General features: G+C 36.7%; 2 protein-coding genes across 3 annotated transcripts; one reads left to right on the plus strand and one right to left on the minus strand.

Annotated features, from left to right (window-relative positions):
- The first annotated feature begins 1342 nt into the window (after positions 1-1342).
- On the plus strand, positions 1343-6520 carry LOC107774849 (E3 ubiquitin-protein ligase WAV3-like). Its single transcript, XM_075228124.1, has 2 exons — positions 1343-2084; positions 4169-6520. Exons 1-2 carry the CDS (start codon positions 1848-1850, stop codon positions 6107-6109), a joined length of 2178 nt encoding a protein of 725 aa, XP_075084225.1. The 5' UTR covers positions 1343-1847; the 3' UTR covers positions 6110-6520.
- Positions 6521-11561: 5041 nt separating this feature from the next.
- LOC107774848 (uncharacterized) lies at positions 11562-17940 on the minus strand. Of its 2 annotated transcripts, XR_001645605.2 has the most exons (5): positions 17740-17940; positions 15322-15557; positions 12414-12540; positions 12177-12336; positions 11562-11678 (listed from the first exon to the last, which is right to left on the minus strand). XR_001645605.2 is itself a non-coding variant. In XM_016594501.2 (4 exons), the coding sequence occupies exons 2-4, from the start codon at positions 15516-15518 to the stop codon at positions 12265-12267; spliced, it is 396 nt and encodes a 131-aa protein (XP_016449987.2). In that variant the 5' UTR covers positions 15519-15557; positions 17740-17940; the 3' UTR covers positions 11829-12264. The 2 variants fall into 2 exon arrangements, 1 of the variants encoding a protein (XP_016449987.2); XM_016594501.2 differs by lacking the exon at positions 11562-11678 and having other exon boundaries at positions 11829-12336.
- Positions 17941-18681: the final 741 nt, after the last annotated feature.

Consider the following 18681-nt stretch of genomic DNA (forward strand, 5'->3'; position numbering starts at 1 on the left):
ATGTTTCCTAATATCACACCAATCTGTTAGGAGTATTACTAGCATATCGCACACCTTACACTTGATGAATTTGTAACTGCAGGGAAATTAATGTAGAATCCCAAATACCTCAAATTTCATTGAGTTCATAATTAAGAGTTGATCATAATTTTAAAAAGAATTTAAGTTATTCAAACTTTTGATCTCAAACTTCAAACACCATAGTCAATTTAAAACACTTCATTCGATGCTTCAATTTTTTATTTTTTTTTTCCTTCAGAAAGGTTGACCAATAGCAGGCCAAAAATAGGGGCGAATGACTATGAAATATGAATATTAAGTGCACGTGTTGGAGTACTTATCCTACCATGTGATCATATTTTATTATTAGGAAAATCCCAACAAATTGACTCCACTTTTTCTTTTTTCCCCTTTTTAATATTTCTTGCCACGCTAATGATGCTTTTGCCCATTTGCCAAACAATGATGGAGCCCAATTCCACTAAAAGAACGAATGGAACCCACCTACCCCCCTCTTTGTATTCTTCCTTGTTGGTGGGGAAATATTTGTTTTCTCTTATTTATTATTTAGGGTTCTTTTAAATTAATTGTCAACCCTGAGTAAATATTAGTCAAAGGTTTTTACAAATTATGTTAAGAATGATGAGCCGTGTTAAGATGGATATGTATACGTTGAACACACATTTTTGGAAAGGTTTCAAAACCAAACATAATCCAAAAGCCTTACCAAAAAATGTGATGGAAATCATGGAATGGTCTTTTGTATTTCAATAGTCTTTTATGGGCAATTATCGTACAAATGTGTCTGGCAAATTTGTAAATGAAACAAATATCATAGAAGATAGAATATATTATCAAATGAAGCAAAAGTTTACAGGCCATTAATTTAGAAGAATGTATCATTATAGGTCAAGATAAAAGTGGTTGTTCTAGTAGTGAGCATCCTTTACTTCCAACATAAAAGTTGCGTCCAACGTAGAGGTTGCGAGCTCGAGTCACCCCAATAGCAAGGTGCGAGTTCTTAGAGGGAGGGAGCCCGATGGTCTATCGGAAACAGTCTCTCTACCCCAGGGTAGAGGTAAGGTCTGCGTACACACTATCCTCCCCAGATCCAATTATGGGATTATATTGGGTTGTTGTTGTTGTATCATTATAGGTCAATTTCTTTTATGTAGTATTGAAAACAACAATTTGACAAAAGCTGATGAGTTAAGCTACAAACTGAAAAAATATCTGAGAGTTAATGTTGTGCAAGATAATCTTACTTTTCTTTTATTTTTTTAACCATATCGAAATGGTGCCCATTTTCTAAACACTTTATATAAACCAAAAACTACAAAGTATGTGCGCAATTGTAACTTTTAAAACATTTTCTTTCTCCTTTACATAAAAATGTGGGGTTGAAAACATAGATGTGTGTGGTATCTTTGTAACTGGGAGTAGGGAGTAGTAGAAAAGGACTTTTAGCAATCTCAATACAAAGCAAAGGTCAAGAAAAAGCAACCCCCAACTCGATCAATTAACATGCATACAGACTACAGAGTCAGCTCAGTCCCCATTCTGATGATGGCCGCTTTGGCCGCCAAACAACACAAAGTCGCAAACTACAAACCAAATCAAAACAAACAACACTTCCTCTGCTCACCTTCTATGACCCTTTCCTTTTAAACCCCCTCTTCTCTATTCTCCTTGGTTTCTGTGCTCACCTATTTATTTTCTCAACTCTCTCTCTTTTGCATTCGGTGAAAAGAAAGAAAAAAGGTAAAGACTTTCTTGTTATTTGTTCCTTTTGCTGTGTAATTTGAAGAAGAGAAAAGGGTGTCTTTAAGTCTTGATTTCTTATAAAAATGGGAAGCAAATGGGCTAAAGTGAAGCTGGCTTTAGGTTTGAATCTTTGTACTTATATTCCAAGAACACTTGATAATGATGATGATGATGAGGATAGTTCTTCCTCTGTTTCTGATCCTGAGAAGAACTCCGGCGCCGCCCTTATCTCGCCGGCGACGGCTGACATTCAACTTGCTCCTCCGGCCACGGTGCCTCATGGGTCGAAGTTGTCCAAGAGCTTTAGTAGATCTTCTAAGGTATATCTTTGTTTTTAAAGCTTTTAGTAAGTTTTGGAATTCTAGTATTTGGTTGGTGAGTAATACATGAATTCTTAAAATGGAACTTTTTTGGGTTTCAATCAGTATGCAGATGTGCTTGGTAGGTAAGAAAATTTTGAAAGTGATGTGTAATATTGGAAATTAATTTGTTTTGGAACTGAGTAAAGAAGATATCTTATCAATCTTGTAGCAGTAGTTTTTATGCTTTTCTTTAAGATTTTTGGCATTCATTTTTTGTTTCTTTTCTCCTCTCAATTTGGTTGGAGTTAATTTTGCTTCTCTATTCTTCTATTTATGTCATAGGGTGTTGATTGTCAATATAATGTTGCAATCCCCTATTTTCCTTTGGTGGATTTTGATTACCTGTTGTCTACCTTCATGGTACCCAAGTACTTAATCTGACAAAAGAACAGAAGAAATGAAATGGTAATACTAGATAGTTTTAAAAGTCTACCATATTGTTGTTTTGTGTTTGTTATATTTGACTGCAAAAATGTTGATGCTTCCCCCTTTAGTTAATTGAAAAAGAGCATAGTCGTCATTGTATGTACAATTTGAACTCTTTTTTCAGTCTTTTAGCATATTGATTTAGGCGTCTTCTGTTGCCAAATCACTCACATGACAAGTCTATTCAATTTTCTTGTGTTTACTTCATAACTTTTCAAGTAGAGAAAAGTGAAGAGATCGACTATTTTGAGCTCTTGCATGTGATTTGTTCGTAAAAGCCCCTTTTGCAAGCACATGACTCGTTATACTATCTCATAGATTTTCTTTTTAATAACTCGGAAAGAAAGGTGGTCGTTCAGCAGCTTGCTTGTTAAATATCTGAAATAACATATGCATATTTTTCCCATTTGGCCATGTTGGCGATCAGCTTCCATCCTTTATTTACAATTTATGATTTCTCAAAATTATAAAATGAACGCGTCCAAGATAAGGCCTGCTTTTGCTATATGGGTCCTTTTCAGGATCTTTGTTATTTTCTTTCACTAATAGAGACATTTTACATATCTTGGACAATTCGAAAGGTGGATTTTTCTGCAACTTTCTTTGTAGACTCTTCATCTTAAAGATTACATATTTATCCCAACCAAGAAAAGAAAGTTGTCCGCATGAACTCTTTTTTTTTCCCTTATCTTATTGACTCCTGTGTATTTTACTTCTGGGATTGCCATTCTATTTTCTCTTGATCAAATTGCCTTGAGAACTTTCTTGGTGTCCGAAGTTGATTCTATTTTGCATCCTGGTCTGCTTTACCAATTCAATAACAATTCTTCTGTTGTGTTTCTCTTTAGCACAGTTTGGGTCATTGACGGGGGGTGGGGGTGGGGGGTGGGGGGTGGGGGGGTTGGCATAGATCTATTTTGTGGCTGCTTGAAGTGGCATAAGAGAACAAAATTTTGATCAATAGGGATACTAATCATATTCTTAATAAGATCATGGATGGCCATCTTTTCATCTTGTTATTTTAGATGCCTTATGTTGTCATACCACTACTATTGCTATGTCCCCAAGCTTCTTTAAAACTGAACGTATAATCCATTTTTTATTGTGAAATGTGCTTTTAACCCAACTAATGTGATGTACAAACGGCGACCCTTGATTTCTCGAGGAGATATAAGTTTAAGCACAAGTTGTAGTTTTTTTTTGTTAATTTCTTTTGTGTTAGTAATCTTATATAGAGCACTTTGACCAAATCCCCTATATTCAAGTGTGAGCCCTTTTAGGATTACTATTTGTCTGGTAAACCACGGTTGTGTTCAGTATGGGGCAGTGTATGGTTCTCTGCAGGCTTAATTTCGTTCTTATGACATTGAAAATGTTATTGGCGTTTCTTGTCTTCTAGGACTGTAGTGTATTACTGTAATAGTTGCAGAACTAAAAATATTAGTTTATGCATATCTACTGCACTCTTTGCCTCATATTTTCATGGTTCTTTGTGTATTAGTATGCGATGCATTTTTTCTGATTGTACCTTTTCGCACAATTTATGCTATCTCATGTCATTAAATTGTTTTCACTATTCTATTCTTATCTCACCAGTTACTAGTTTCAACTTGCAGAGAATGTGCTCTATATGTTTGGCCTCAATGAAGCGAGGGGATGGTCATGCGATATTTACTGCTGAATGTTCACATTCATTTCACTTCCAGTGTATTGTTTCAAATGTAAAACATGGAAACCAAATTTGCCCAGTTTGCAGGGCAAAGTGGAAAGAAATCCCTGTTCATTTTCCCAGCCTGGATACTCCCCTTGGGAGGGCTAGAATCAATCCTGTAGACTGGCCCCAAAATAATGCGTTAACGACAGTAACACATCGCCCACCAGTAACTCGTCCAACCCCCAATCGGCATATTTCACCATTATTTCAGGCTCCTGAGCCTGCCATCTTTAATGATGATGAACCTGTGGGTCAACAAGTTGATTCTACTGACAAAAGTGCTTCACATGAGAGTTCAATAGACGCTTGTGACAGCAGAGCTGTAAAGATTGAAACTTTTCCAGAGGTTCCCGCTGTCCCAAGGTCTATACCTACAAATAATTTCTCTGTATTAGTTCATCTCAAAGCTCCTGGTTCGGTTTCGGTTCAAGATCCCTGCAGAAACCAGGCTAATTTGCCCAAAGTATCCCATACGCCTCGTGCCCCTGTTGACCTTGTGACAGTTATTGATGTCAGTGGAAGTATGGCTGGCACCAAACTTGCACTACTAAAACGAGCTATGGGTTTTGTGATACAGAATCTTGGTCCCAGTGATAGATTGGCAGTAATCGCCTTCTCTTCAACAGCTCGCCGCCTCTTCCTGCTTCGTCGGATGTCTGAAACAGGACGGCAGCAAGCACTACAAGCTGTAAACTCCTTAGTTGCTAATGGAGGAACCAATATTGCTGAAGGCTTGAGAAAGGGTGCCAAAATAATGGAAGACCGCAGGGAAAAGAACCCAGTTGCTAGTATAATTCTGTTGTCTGATGGTCAAGACACATATACAGTCAATAATCATGGCAGTAGTAACCAGCAGCAACCCAATTACAAGTTGCTTCTTCCCTTGTCTATTCACAGTGGAGACAATTCCGGGTTTAAAATTCCAGTGCATGCTTTTGGGTTTGGTGTGGATCATGATGCTTCATCAATGCATTCAATATCAGAGATTTCAGGAGGGACCTTTTCTTTTATTGAGACAGAAGGTATAATACAGGATGCATTTGCTCAATGCATTGGGGGGCTCCTCAGTGTCGTAGTCAAGGATCTGCAGGTAAGTATCGAGTGTCTTCAAACAGGAGTCCAGCTTGGCTCTTTGAAAGCTGGAAGCTATCCAAACCGTTTAATGTCTGATAGACGGATGGGATCAATTGATGTTGGAGATCTATATGCCGATGAAGAAAGGGACTTTCTTGTCTCAATCAATATCCCGGCTGAATCATTAAGCCCAGAAACTTCACTTTTGAAGTGTAAGTGTGTCTACGTGGATCCTTTGACGAAACAAACGGTTACCCTGAGAAGTGCAGAACTTAAAATAAAGAGACCTGAAAAGGCTGGACAAGAGCGTGTTTCAATCGAAGTGGACAGGCAGCAGAACAGACTCCGAGCAGCTGAAGCAATGGCTCAGGCGCGAGCAACTGCTGAGAAAGGAGACCTGGTTGGTGCAAGTTCCATCCTAGAAAACTGCCGAAAGTTGTTGGCTGAGTCAGTGTCGGCTAAATCTCAAGACCGGCTCTGTATTGCACTTGATGCTGAGCTCAAGGAGATGCAGGAGAGAATGGCAAGCAGACATGTATATGAAGCATCAGGAAGGGCTTATATATTGTCCGGACTAAGCTCACACTCATGGCAGAGAGCAACAGCACGAGGTGACTCTACAGATGGATCAAGTCTCGTCCAAGCCTATCAAACCCCATCAATGGTAGAGATGGTAACTCGCTCTCAGGCTACATTACTTGGTAGCTCATCTGCTCAGAGATATGTTCGACCGGTATGGTCATTAACATCCCAGCCGAAACCTAGGTAACAGTACATAACCAGGGAGGGTTTCTAATCATAAGAGGTTACAAATGTACCTCATTTGTCTTTTAGTATAATTAATTTTGGGATGGAACTAGAGAAAAGCTTTTGTATGTCAGTATATTCCTGTCTAATCTTGTAAAGGAATAAACTTTGGTCAAGGGGGAAATGGTAAGGGTAAAATATAAATTTTAGAAAAGTGGGGGGATGCACTAGTTAGGTTATTGCTTACCACCTTTGTTGCTTTTCTTTAGAATTTTGTAGTTGTGGGTAATGTACATAAGGAAAGATTTGTCTCAAGGAAAAATGGGTATAAGTAATTTTGTGGGATCTACCTTGTGAAAATTCATCTATATATAGGTGATCCTACAGAAATTAGTCTTTTTTGAATGGCTTCTTGAAGTTTCCTCTTTTATTCAAGATTCCAATTGGCTTAATTCTAATTGCACAAGGGCAAGCATTGACAATGCAAAAGCTAGTCAGCTAGTCCAAAGGCCTTTTCTTTTGTTTCTTTTTAAACATTGCTGTGTGGGAGCTGGGGTATGTATGGGGGTTTTAGACGGAGGAGAGACTGAGTTGAACTTTTGAATTTGAATGCACTTTGCAGAAGCTTAGCTTAGCTACAAACGTGAGGCTACATGCTTTAAAAGGATGAGAGTGAAAAAACAAAAACTATGTCAAAAAGCATGAAATGGAGAAAAGCTAAGTTAGAAAAGATTAAAAGGGAAAAAAGAAGAAATCTTTAGAATTCATGACAGAGTATGATGGCGAGAAGACTTTGTGCTGTAGTTGTGAGGCTGCATGGTTTAGTAGGGGAAAAGTTAAGAAGGGTGAAAGGAAAAAAGAAGCAATCTTTATAATTCATGACAAAATATGAAAGTGAAGTGATTTTATGCTGCAATTATGCACTCACTTTTTTTCTCTTCTTTTCATTAATCTGTGGCCCATTATGCTTTATACTCCCACTTTCTTTAATCTTTTATAATTGTAAACTACAAGCTATGTTAATTTATAAGTACTTTATTATAAAAATTGGCTAATTCATTAAATATTATTAATATTAGTCAAATGTTATAAATATTAGCCAATTAGCTATTTGTAGCAACAACAAAAAAGTCAAATCTTTGCTTTCTTTTGAGTGGTGTTATTAGAATAGATTCGGTACATTCTAAGAAGTTTGAATCTCAGTTATGGGATGATTTGGCAGAATTGTTATGAATGGAAATAACATCTTGGAGGACGTATTGGGAAATTTAGCAAGTTATGTGTGGGACCCGGGTTAGAGAATGTTTAAATAGTAGTAGGTTAGTAAAATAAAGCAGACGATTATATTGTGAAGTTCATTTCCCATTTCTCTGAGTCTGTCTTCTCACCCCATTTCTATCTCTGTATCTCTGGCTTCTCATCCCCTTCTGGTTATGCTTCCATCCCCTTTAATTCCGTTAATATTTCTTGCTTCCAGTGTAATTCTATTCAGTAAGTATAATATACAAGTTTGTGTTGAGAAATTGGGTTCATTACATTGGTGCTTTCATCGTTCGTACTCCAGTGCCAATGGTGATTTTAAATCGATCCAGCGGGGGCGACCCAGAGGATTGGATTTTTCGGGTTGAACGCTACTTCATCTTTCGTGGCTTCTCTGAGAAGGACTGGTTATTTCTCGCTTACCACTACCTTGATGGTGATGCATGGGCTTGGTTCGATTGGCTATATCGGAACAATCAATTTTGGGATTAGAAGCATTTCACATAGAAGTTAACCATGCATTTTTGGAAGCGAGACATTTTAGATCCAGTTTGGCGTCTGGTCGTTACTGCACCGGCTCGTGGGGACTATGTTGGTTATCCTATCTCGATTCCGACAGAAGCACATGTATCTTCCTTTGCTGCTCCGAGCCATAATTCAACTTGCATAATTTTGCATCTGGAAAATCAGACACACAACAAGTGTTCGACGAAACACTTACAACAGCAAGTCCCAGCATTCATTTTCCTTCCACAGTGAGTTCAATCCCTTATCTACAAGCCCTTGAACTCCATGCTCCTGATGCTCGACTGTCTCATGGAGACAAGTCCGCCATCGACGAAAACAAGGTGTTTGATGAAAGTCCCCAGTCGACCACGTCGGCTGTAGCACATGATGATATTTCAGAAATCTATATTTCCCCTATGGTTGATGAAGAACCAAATTTTGAATCCTCAAATAAGCATACAGACTTTGTAGACGCAACAGAGGCTCTCGATTGTGAAGCGAAATCAATGCACGAAGGTGCAAATGCCTTTTCTGCTATTCCCTTGGCAGTGGCTCCTGGACAGAGTGCTTCTATTTTGTTCGAGCTGGAACACTTAATCGAGACGGACAACAACACAATTCCCGTACCCAATGGTGTTACTCATCTAGACATGCTAGGTCCAAAACTCAGCAATGGCCAAGTGTTCGACAAAATTTTTCGATGGAATGAAACAGGCTCACTGATTAGCCTTCAACTTGCTGGCACCAAGACAACATTTAAGTACATATTGGATCCTGGTGGTAAACTGGTTTCAACTTTCAATCAATTGTTACTTGTTAAGGATTACGTGACTCGATTCCCATTCGACCCCGGAGAGGATCTACTCATTGTGAACCTTGGTGGACCTGCTACTATTCTTGGCGTAAATTTTAAGACCTTGAGTCTAACCGGTCATACCGATTACATTCAAGCACTACTACTGTTGGGATTTGCTGGCAAGTTTTGCTCATTTGCATTTTCTAACTCTACGACTAAAGTATAGGATCCCAGACAGAAATGGTATTTACATTCCTACATTTTACAATTTAATTTGATACTGGCAGTTACATCTCCAGCTTTTCATCCTTATTATAATGCTGAAAAAGATCCTTCATCCGACTTGACGGAGTTGGAACTAGGAGCGACGATATTACCTAGGAGACAAAACCTTCTTGTTTTGTTATTTGCATTGCATGCTGAAATTATGTTGTGATGCTATGACAAAGATACTTTAGCGAAATGCGTGCTTAATGTTATAACAGAAAAAGGCGCTGAAGTTTTAGTAGATGAGGTGCTGAAGTTGTTCGATCAAAATTTTCAAAAGGCCGACACAAGATTTGCAAGAACTGGTACATGGAATATGAGCTATGAACCTATACTGACAATTAAGAAACAGACAATAGTTGAGCTCAATGACTTCCACGTAGTTATATCAGACTGTCCTCACAAGGTTGCTAACCTTTTCTTGGGTGAACACAAGACAAAAGCAGGGGATCTATTTGATGTTGTTGTTATTGATGCCTTTACTGTTCTCTTGCAACTTACATTTGGCATGAATATGCCACAATTTACTAGAGTTCTTAGAGCAACTAAGAGAAGTAATGGTACCAATAACAGTATTCAGTGGCTTTATCGAGATTTTGGAATACGTGTCTACAATTGGGTCGACACAGGGCAAATACTCGAGGTTGGTAGTATTTGTTCTGAATTACTTATAAACAACAGTCGGGATGGTATATGTGCTAAATATGAATGGTGGTACAAGGCATCAAACGATCAATTTTACTTGAATTACAACGGGAAGGAATGGGGATGCACTTGGTGGAAGTTGCAATTTTGTTAGTAGCGATGATGAAATAATCAACACCGTGAAAACCTGTGAGTATGAAGATAAAGCAGGTTTAGAGCAAAAGATTGGAGAAATGGATTCAAGGCTTGACAAACTTAAGCCGGAGTTGAGAAAAGTTGTTGCCCTTGAAATTGTTCTTTACTCAGTGGTATCTGAGCATGAAAGTTCTATCTACCAACTGCATGCGCCTGCCAGGCACCTTTCTAGACTCTACCTTCATGCTTGTAAATATTGGTGTCTAGACAAAAGAGCTACAATTGCTAAAAATATTGTTTATGACCTTGTTTTAGTTTCCATTATCCTAAGAGACCATGTTTTCCGGGAGGCTTTGAAGGGATTATGTCCTGTTGTCAATGGATGGGGCTAAGTTCAATATGATTTTTCATGAGTCAGTCTGTGAGATCCCAACTGCTGCTCTATATCTAATAGTTGACTCAAAGGTGTTGCATATTCCAACATTGTGCTTTGCAACATTACTCTCATAGGATCTGTTTGATAGCCGTTTTTCAGACCCATTTCTCGTTGATGTAACACCAGATCCACGTTCAAGTCTTGGCATAATCACCGTTATGATATCAATGTTGCTCTACTCGAACCTTGAGGACAAGGTTCTTATTGAGGATGTGGGTATTGTTATGAATGGAAATAACATCTTGGACGTATTGGAAAATTTAGCAAGTTATATGTGGGACCCGGATTAGAGAATGTTTCAATAGTAGTAGGTTAGTAAAATAAAGCAGACGATTATATTGTGAAGTTCCTTTCTTCTTTCTCTGAGTCTGTCTTCTCACCCCCTTTCTATCTCTGTATCTCTGGCTTCTCATCCCCTTCTGGTTATGCTTCCATCCCATTTAATTCAGTTAGTATTTCTTGCTTCTAGTGTAATTTTATTTAGTAAGTATAATATACAAGTTTGTGTTTGTGTTGAGAAATTGGGTTCATTACAGATTTGAGGTGGTTTGAATTGAAAATTCGAAGTAGAAGATGAAACATGAAAAAAATGATGTGTATCACATATGTATCATATTTGTATCAAATGTGTATCGCATATATACCCATGTATACTTGTGTGTGCGATACATGCGTGATACATGTTTGATACATGTGTCGCAGAAGAATTTTTTGAACTCGATTTAACTACGAATTTTGATACCAAATCAGTCCAAATCACCTCCAATCTTCCTCAAAATTTGTATATTGACTCATTTATATGTTTTCAATGAATTTCAACTATACCCATTGAAAAAGATCCTTTTTTGCTTAGATTTTTGGAATCTTGTTTATGTATTTTATTGTATTTCATCATCTTGTTTGCTACCCAATCCATGAAATTTCTTTTCGTCTTGCATCTAATGTTGTTGATCACGCTTAAAAATATGAAAAGAGATCTTTGTGTGTGATTCTTGGAGTGAAAGAGCTTTATTTATTTGTGTTTTCAATTTTTATGTGTTTGGCTAATCTTAGTAAGTTTATGATTAATGCCTAGAGGTCGATAAGTTGGAATTTATTTGGGACATTTATGCAAGATTCCCTTTATAATTCATGACAAAGTATGTTAGTCATGTCGTAAACTTTACCACTTCCAAGAAAACTATCTGTCCACCTTTCTTCAGTTTACTCCCTTCTACGAATTTGACTCTCGAAGAGCAAAACATGACAGCTAATTTGTGACCGAAGGTATAATTCTCTTTCGTTCAAATGGGTATTTTGAACTTCAGAACTCTTCAGTACAGCATTTGTTTGAAGGGAATCTGAGCCTTCCTACTTTATTTTTTTGATAGGGTAGGTCTCCCCCAAGACACCACAACAACAACAACAACAACAACAACAACAACAACAACAACAACAACAACAATAAAACTCTTCTTCAATTAATATTGCTAGAAACCCTAACATTTGGTTACAAATGGAAGGTCCTTCATTAAACTAGGTATTCCTCGATCGCCAATGTAAAACCTGCATAATTCCAATCAATATCACTGTTATAGCATCCCAGCTTAAGCTTCACTTTCGTGGTCTCCTAAAATTATGACTTTGCAGAATATGAGATATCTTGAAATCAAAATTCAAACTCTACTTGATGTAAACAACAAAATGAGACACCTATTGAACAAGAAAATGGATAAGAATAATATGCCCAATTTTGAAAACCGTACCATCCTGGACAGGTTACCAATTTGAACAATTCAAAAAATAAGTATCTGAAATTGCACACTGGGTTTCAGAACTAAGAGGAGAACACAAAACACTTCAATAAATATTCACATTAATGGCACAGCTGACTTTCCTCTGGATAGGTTGTTTCAGGAAATATAAAATCCCAAAATTGGCTACGAGTCACCTACATTCAGCCTGCTTAGAGCTGCACATACAGCTAAAAGCATACACAACGCAACAACCGATCAAAAAAATTTCACCAGTTAACTCAAGGAAAGGAAGAGCTGCACTGCTTACATATATTATTGAAACGACTCTGCAAAAGAGAATCCCAACGAGCTGCAAAATTATAACACAAGAGAATCTCAGTAACCTTTTCGTTGTTTTATGCGCTTTCCTTGGGCTTAGGGATTTTTTTATATTCATAATCATTAATATCCACCTTCTCCTGCAAAGCCTGCAAAGGACAATAGGCATCAAGGTAAGCTTAAGAAAGGAATTCAACACAAGCACACTTGAGGAGAATATTTGCACCTTTAGTTCTTCCTCCAAGTTAATTTTTTTGGGGTTATATGCATTGACAGGTCCAGCCCTCGAAAGAGCTTTTCTTGTTTCGATGATTTCCCACTCTTGATCGTCCTTTACTTTAGCAATATCCTTGCTGAACTACAAAAGTTTGCACCACTTAGTCTTAAACCAGGGCAGAAAGAAGGGGACAACATCTTAAAAGACATTCATGAGGCCCCGCATATGGCATGAGAATAGGGAGAACACCAAAAGCTGAGAATTTTGCCTATCTGTAAACTGAAGGGTGGGCATGAACCACAGAATTACATCCAGTGAGGGGTAAGAGATGGCTTATTTACCGTCTGGCCCTCATATTGCCCCGTAGATTTGGGCGGACTGAAATAGCCCATTAAAATTAAGGGCTGCGCTTGAGCTAGAGAAATTTAATCTAGCATGATGTTATTAGTTAGTAGCACTAATGAACTATAGACTATAGTAAGTTATTATTGCATTAGCAATACACATACATACCATCATCACCATAATGATCCAGAAGACAAAAGCACTATAATATCAGAGTGTGAAAAGATAAAAGTACAATGATCCAAAACAAGAAGATATACATGGAATTTAGGTCAAAAAAGTAAGTGAATTTTTCAACTTGAATTATTGTCAAACTTTTTCTGCACCATCAATATACTTTTACCTTTTGACTTATTACATTTTGCTTTGGCATTTGCAATACTTCAATGATGATTCTCCTCCAAATATTAGTTTTTTAAATAAGGTAATGAATTTCATAGAAGACATCAAGAAGACGCAAAAATTACAATGCAAGATAAAAATATAAAGAAGATGTTAGCGCTATTACAAAAGGTCAAATCTAAAGTTAAGGAGCTAACAATGTCCAAAAAGGTTTCTGGGGAATTAACAGGGTAAAAGCTAACTTCAACCATATTCAGTTACCTTTTACAGTGTTAACTATGCAGGGTAAATGTATGTTAGTTAGTTTTGTTCTCTGTTGATGGCAATATTAATTATAAATCTAATGGACTATAAATAATTCATATTCCAGCGCTATTACGAAATATAAGGGTCTGGGATACTTGAAGTTATTTGGACAAGCTATGTTTATATTCCTGCAAATTTAACCGTCTGTTTGCATGTTTGATTGTCTAGAATGGCCAGTTTAATCCTTTGAATATTGGAGTCACAAAATTGAGGAAAGATTCAGTAGTCCCTCCAAAGGGTGCTACCATTAGCCCCATTATACATGGCTCCGTCCTCTGAATTTGTATTATTGACGAAATAACAGTCAGAATGGCTGGAAGAGTGAAAACTTATTACCATTACATGAGATGATAATGAAAAGAGTTCTCCATGCCTTTTAATTCTCTTTATTTCTTGATATTTTTTCTCTTTCCCGCAAAGATCATGCCATTATATGAGATAAAGTCAAAATGAACCATAGAGAAAATAAAAGAGAGAAAAAGTTATAGTAATAGGTAGGTCATTGTTGTGCTTATCATCAGCTGCAATAGCTTCTTTCTTCCACTCATTGACTCTTAATGCTTTGATATATGTAAAATCCTACCAAGCACAATAAGATCTACCCATGAACCACTACGAATCATCAATACACTGCCCTTAATTATTTCACGAATAGGCAGCACCGATCCAAAGGCAAAGCAAGCACAACTTGCAAGTTGTCCAGGTGGAAGGTGATTTGAATAGGCGAGATATCATAAGCTAGTAGCTACACATGATATAGTGTAACTGCTTAACTCTGTTAGCAATACTAAGATAAGTCAGCTTACACATTTTGAAGGTTAGTACTTCTCATAATAATATGCAACTAAATTTTTTAATTTATTTTTATAACCGTAGTATCCTGGCCAGCTCGCGTGTAACTCGACTAAGTCCACGGGATACCTGTTAACTACCACCAGCACAGGTACCGGGTAACTCTGTCCACCACGGCTTGGACAGATGGAAAGAAATCACCGAGTGGTTTTGCCTCCACTTGGATTTGAACCTGAGACCACATGGTTCTCAACCCACTTCATTGACCACTAGGCCGCTCACATGGGTACAGCAACTAAATCTTATCTATAAAAATCCACAGCGCAAGAAAACAAAAAGATCAAAGCAAAAAATCACCATGGATGCCATTCCACTCATCAATCATTCAGGATGAACCTTTTCTTTTTTCGGGGATAAATCTCATTACACATGCTAGAGTATCATTGACCCTAAACCTTTAGAGGTTTCACAATCCCATGCCCCTTAGGGACTTGAAGCTACATATGAGTCTGCAGTATCTAAGACCCATATCGATTAACATGTAAAGGTCCTCTCCATCTGACTTCCTCAACATATGGACTCAGATGTCTAAGAATTACCCAAAAAATAAATAAAAATTACTACATTTTAGCTACTGCCAAGGAAGCAGCAACTAGGAAAGCTTTGAGAACTCAGAGAAAAAAAGGTATCAAAAGGAAAAGCAACGAACTACGACTTAGATATACAATACAAGCAAATCAAAACAAAGCAAAGAAAATAGAATCCAAGTCCAAACTTGCGATTGCAGATAGTCATAAAAGGACTAGTTGGAATACTTTTTAAAACATGAAAATATGACCCTATGAAGAGCCTCCACTGTAGCAGAAAGGTAGACAAGGTAAACAAGGACAAATTACATAAAACAGACAAACCCCCTTAACCAACATGTTTTCTGAGCTAAGCTCAAACACTTGCCAGGATTGTTGGTAATGACTCTTACATAACCTATGGGAAGGCAAACTATTTTTCGTTGTAGGATTTCATAACTGTGCCAACAGAAAGGCAGGACATGCAAAAACTTAGAATAGGTTATATCAGTTTGTAAGAGTTACATGAACTTCAATTGAGTAGTTTGACATTAAGTATAACTAACCTGCCTTGCAGAAGTTGGCTAAGACCAATAGATCCAAGCACCGTTAGTGAGATCATAGGAAGTCCATATCTCATAAATGGCGATTTCCTTCCCAATCTTTTGTATGATGAAGTTGGGTTCTGAACCTTGGAAGCAGAGGAGGATGCTAGCTCACTAACTTTATTAAGCTGACTCATCATGGTCTGAGCAGTTGTCATTGGTATACGTCAGGAGGTCCCCTCCTTCACAATCTCCAACTAGGCAAGAAGTTTATAATAATCAATCAAATATTTCCGCTATTTCCTAATCAAAACATGACCTTCTCTGTTCACAAATTAAAGGTTTTTTTTCTACTCACAATTGAGAATTAACAAACACAAAATTTAGCACAGCTCGGCCATCAACTCCATAGGAATTCATTTGCAAAAGAATGTAATGCCACCCCACTATACATTTTTGACATCATCTTCTACAGTAACCATTGAAGAACCAACACTATACCCAATTCAGAATTTGTCATCAGCTTCTATACTACTTTGGTCCTACTTATTTAATGGGTTCAAGGCGCACTTTGGAGAAAATAGTTACAGGGGCTTAAAGCTAAAGCAAATATAATAAATAGTTTCTAGAAAGGGCACACAAATTCGGCACTTTCTAAGACCAGAATGCAAAACTTGCATATATTTCAAACGAAGGAAACCTATTGAATTCAATTTCAGAAATAGAAGTCCTTTCTTTACAACGGGCACCAGCAAATAATTCAATTTAGCACTGCAAAACAGTAACCAAGTTTATGGAATTTTCTTGGCAGAAACAAAACGGGAACTTTCTACGGTTGACGCAACGAGATAAAGAAGGAACGAATAGGAAAGGCGCGGTGGGTGTGGTCGGGGGGTTGCGAATTTAGGATTTGGAGGTTCCGGGTGCCATATTGCTTTGAACATAAACATGTTGTCATTCATGGTCGAAATATAGTATACATTTAATCGGTAATCCTCGGTTCCGGTTATTTTCCTTTTCGCTTTATATAGACAAATTGATCTAGGTAAAAAAAAAATTACTAGTTATTACCTAAGTTGCTCTGACACGGCAGTTTAGGTGCCGCATCCGTGTCGACACGACACTAGTATGGATGTGGGTATGGGATCCGTACCGGATCTGATCAAACAATTTTGTGTACTTTGACCACGACGGATGGAAAAATTCGAGACGAGATACAATTTGATTCACAAAATCAGAAATAAAACTAGGGAACCTTATCTTGAAAATCAATCATTTACTTATCTACAGCTTGAGAATAAAAAAGAAATGCACACTTTACAAGTTATACGTAAGTATTCCTCAAAATTTCTCATAATTTAGAGATATTATTTTTTTTAATTATTTTTAGCCGGATCCCCGCACCCGTATCTGTACTAGGATTGTATCCTCGAATCTTAGAATTTACATCACGAAGGATCCGACCTCTAGATCTGCACCCGTGTCCGAGCAACTTAGGTTATTACGACAGCCTAAAGCAAATAAAATTTCAATAGTATTGCTAATATCACAAAAATATATCACTCGGTTACAAATTGAGAAAAAAAAAATAACCTTGAATATTAGAACTAGTTTAATCTTATCTAATAATTTGTGAACCCTGCATATACGATACACATTTACATCAATACATTGACTACTACTCATTTTTAGAGGAAGAGAAAGTAACAGAAGATTATCAAGGAACAACAAGTTTTATTCTTTCAAACATTTTCTGAAATTTTGTTTTTCGTTTTTGTTTCCACTCTTAAAAAACACATTTCACAAGTTATTTCTTTTCTTTGTCCAATTCTGTACTAAAGGTAATATGGGTCAGTGTCCTTCCTCATCCTCCTTTCAGAAGCATTTTAAAAAATGAAGATTAGATGTAGCTATCTATTTCCTGAAAATTGTCGTACCATGTGGTGGATTTTTGTTTAATGTTTATACCTGATACATTTATTTCAGCTTGTTGATTTTTGCATTTTTATATCTGTGAGAAAATTATTACAGACATTCTTTACCTGATTTCCTTGATGCTAAATTTGAATACCATTAACAGCTACTTTGTATTTGGAAGTCTTAAATGCGGATATCTAATTTTCATGCTCCGCTGAACAAATTAAACTATTTAACGAGGTAACTGGAGGCGTGTTTTAACTATGCATCAGAGGTTAGTGGAGGTGTGCCCCAAGCAATTAAAAAGAAGAAAAAGAAACCTTTGCATAAGAAAAGAAAAAAAAAAGAAAACTTTGAATTAGTGAAAAATGAGCTTTGCCCAAATAACCTCTTCAATTGAGATGACCAACACCGAAAAGCCGTAAGAGAAACAAAAGCATATGGAGAAGGCAGAAACAAAGAAATCAAAGAAGAGAAACTAAAGCAGAAGAACAAGTAAATATAAACAGTGAGATACCATACCAAATAAAAGGGCCAGAGGTAATAATCGAGAATTCGAGATCGAAGACAACAAAACAAGGTAGGGCAGACAGGCAGCGCACGGCCGCAAGGGAGGTTGATTTGTCGATGGCGGCGGAGGGTTATTTTTGACAGATTCTGGGAAAGAAAAGCACGAGAAATAAATATCCTTTTCTTTCGTCAGAAATGAAATACAGTCAGCGTCCTTTGTTCCGAGTTTTTTTTTTTTGGCTTTTATAACGAACTATAATATCAAGTTTAATTATTTTTTGGCTGTTATACATCAAATTTATCAAAAAATTAATTATTTTTCTTTTTTAATATTACATATAAAAGATAAAAAAATTCTTCAAATTTAAAATCTTAGAAGATATGCATTTCACTAGGTATATATCGAAAAAAGCTAATATATTATTAATAAATTCATTAACTAAACTTACAAGATATAAACTCTAAGGCACATATTTTAAAGCTATCAGAAAAATAAATTATTTCAAGATTGATGGAATAACTTTATAATTGTTGTTGTTTTATAGATTTCATTCTCTTACTACCGATATAACGTTTGAATTGACGAAGATCCGTGTCCAAATTTTCAGCAAAAAGGTATCTAATGAAAAATATATCATGTGCAGATCTTCAAATTTTGTTTCTTATGCAAGATAGAAACTTTGTTCAATGGAAAAGATTGTGTGCATGTTTTTATAATTGTTATTAGTAATCTTAAAGATTCTATATAGCTGTTATAGAAGGATAATTTTACAAAGAGCGTTCTACTATAAATATGATTGTTGCTGTTATAGGTAAAAAGCTATTATAGAGAGGTAAAATATAATTTAAAAATCGATTCTAGGAAAAACTTGACTTTTATAGTGAATGGCTATTATATATGAATATTGTTATAAAGAGGCCTGACTGTACTAGTAGATGTTACTTCTACTAGAT

Source organism: Nicotiana tabacum, chromosome 13 (assembly GCF_000715075.1).
Source record: "Nicotiana tabacum cultivar K326 chromosome 13, ASM71507v2, whole genome shotgun sequence".
Taxonomy (NCBI): Eukaryota; Viridiplantae; Streptophyta; class Magnoliopsida; order Solanales; family Solanaceae; genus Nicotiana; species Nicotiana tabacum.